Source organism: Lynx rufus, unplaced genomic scaffold (assembly GCF_022079265.1).
Source record: "Lynx rufus isolate CCGP_SWC_20201006 ecotype Redwood Valley unplaced genomic scaffold, mLynRuf1.p SCAF_9, whole genome shotgun sequence".
Classification (NCBI taxonomy): Eukaryota; Metazoa; Chordata; class Mammalia; order Carnivora; family Felidae; genus Lynx; species Lynx rufus.
Genome location: NW_025814897.1, coordinates 100,674,724 through 100,676,457, shown reverse-complemented (window position 1 = coordinate 100,676,457; position 1,734 = coordinate 100,674,724). Strand labels below are relative to the sequence as shown.

The 1,734-nt window shown below is 38.0% G+C and overlaps 1 protein-coding gene across 1 annotated transcript; it reads right to left on the bottom strand.

Moving 5' to 3' along the window:
* Positions 1-422: 422 nt before the first annotated feature.
* On the bottom strand, positions 423-1,340 carry LOC124505292 (olfactory receptor 4A15-like). Its single transcript, XM_047071199.1, has one exon. It carries the CDS (start codon positions 1,338-1,340, stop codon positions 423-425), a length of 918 nt encoding a protein of 305 aa, XP_046927155.1.
* Between the last annotated feature and the right edge of the window lie 394 nt (positions 1,341-1,734).

Here is a 1,734-nt window from a genome sequence, read left to right as displayed (position 1 = left end):
CTTTAAGTATTAATATGGATTGTCTTTGTAAGGAAGGAATGAACCAAAGGTTTATGTCCCATTTCTGAAATATGTAATGAGCACTATGATTTCTGAAAGTGAACACTTACATAAGAGAGAAAAGTGAAAAATGTCCACTAACAAAAATAAATTTTTAGTATTTACTATAGCATGACTGATCACATAGAACTTAAACCTATAGTTTCAATAGAGACATTTTATATGCAAAAGCTACACATCTACTTTCGTAAGAACTTATGAAAATCTTACAACTATATTTTGACCACTGGAAGTACTTACATATTAAATGCTTTTCATCATGCACAACTTTGAACCTCAGGAGAAACTTACTATCAATAAATAATTCTTTAGTGGATGGAGCAACTCTTCACTGAAAAAAGGTGATACATTTCTCTTCTGCCTCATTTTCTTCCTCTGGTCCAGAGCTTTTCCATGGCATTTTTCATCTCTCCATTTCTCAGAGTATAGATTAAGGGGTTCAACATAGGAGTGATAACTGTGTAAAATACAGTCAAGGATTTATCAATGGGTAATGTAGAAGGAGGTCTCACATACATGAAGATGCAGGGGACAAAGAAGAGGACCACCACTGTAATGTGGGAGCCACAGGTGGATAAGGCTTTGTGCCTGCCTTCCTGACTAAGGTTCTTCAGAGAGTGCAGAATGACCCCATAGGAGATGAGCAACACTGTAAAGATGACCACACAGATTGCCCCATCATTGGCAACCACAGTGAGGCCAATAACGTAAGTGTCAGTGCAGGCAAGTTTTAATAATGGGTACATGTCACAGATGAAGTGGTCAATGACATTGGGACCACAGAAGGGAAGGTTGTAAACAAAGACAAGGTGAACAACAGCATGCAAAAAACCTCCAACCCAGGCCAACAGCAGCAACAAAACACACAGCCGTTGATTCATGATGGTCAAATAATGCAAGGGTTTGCAGATGGCCACATAGCGGTCATAGGCCATGGCCACCAGGAGTAAAATCTCTGAACCACCAAACAAGTGCCCTAGAAAGAGCTGGGACATGCAAGCTTGGAAGGAAATGGTTTTCTTCTCACAGAGTAAGTCTATAATCATATTTGGAGTGACTGTAGTAGAATACACAGCATCCATAAAAGATAAGTAACCAAGAAAGAAATACATAGGGGAATCCAGGGTTGGGCTGACCACCACGGTCACCACAATGAGGAGGTTGCCCACCATTGTCACAATGTAGATGAGCAGGAACACAACAAATAATATTTTCTGACCTTGGAGGCTCTGAGTGAGCCCCAAGAGGACAAACTCAGTCACATTGATCCTATGTTCCATATGTCCTTTTGCATGTCCTTATTTCAGAGTTCAGGACAAAATTAATTACAAATGTAATTATTATTAGTGACTGCCTGCATCCTTATTAGAATCTGTTTGTGAATTCAACAAATATGCATTACAATTTATTATCTTCCAGTACCCTCAGAAATTCCAAGAATTCAAGGCTGATTAAAAAACATGCTTAGTAAGCTCAGCAATCTGCAGACCAATAGACAGACAAGAAATTAAAGACATATGTGGGAAAAAAACATATTAAAAAAAATAGTTTGCTGCAACCAGCTTTCCATCTGGAAGTTAGTACAATTGTACCTATAGCAGATTCTACATATAACATTTTTTAATGGACTAAGGTTTAATATAAAACTAAAGCAAGATTTATATTTACTCCCCA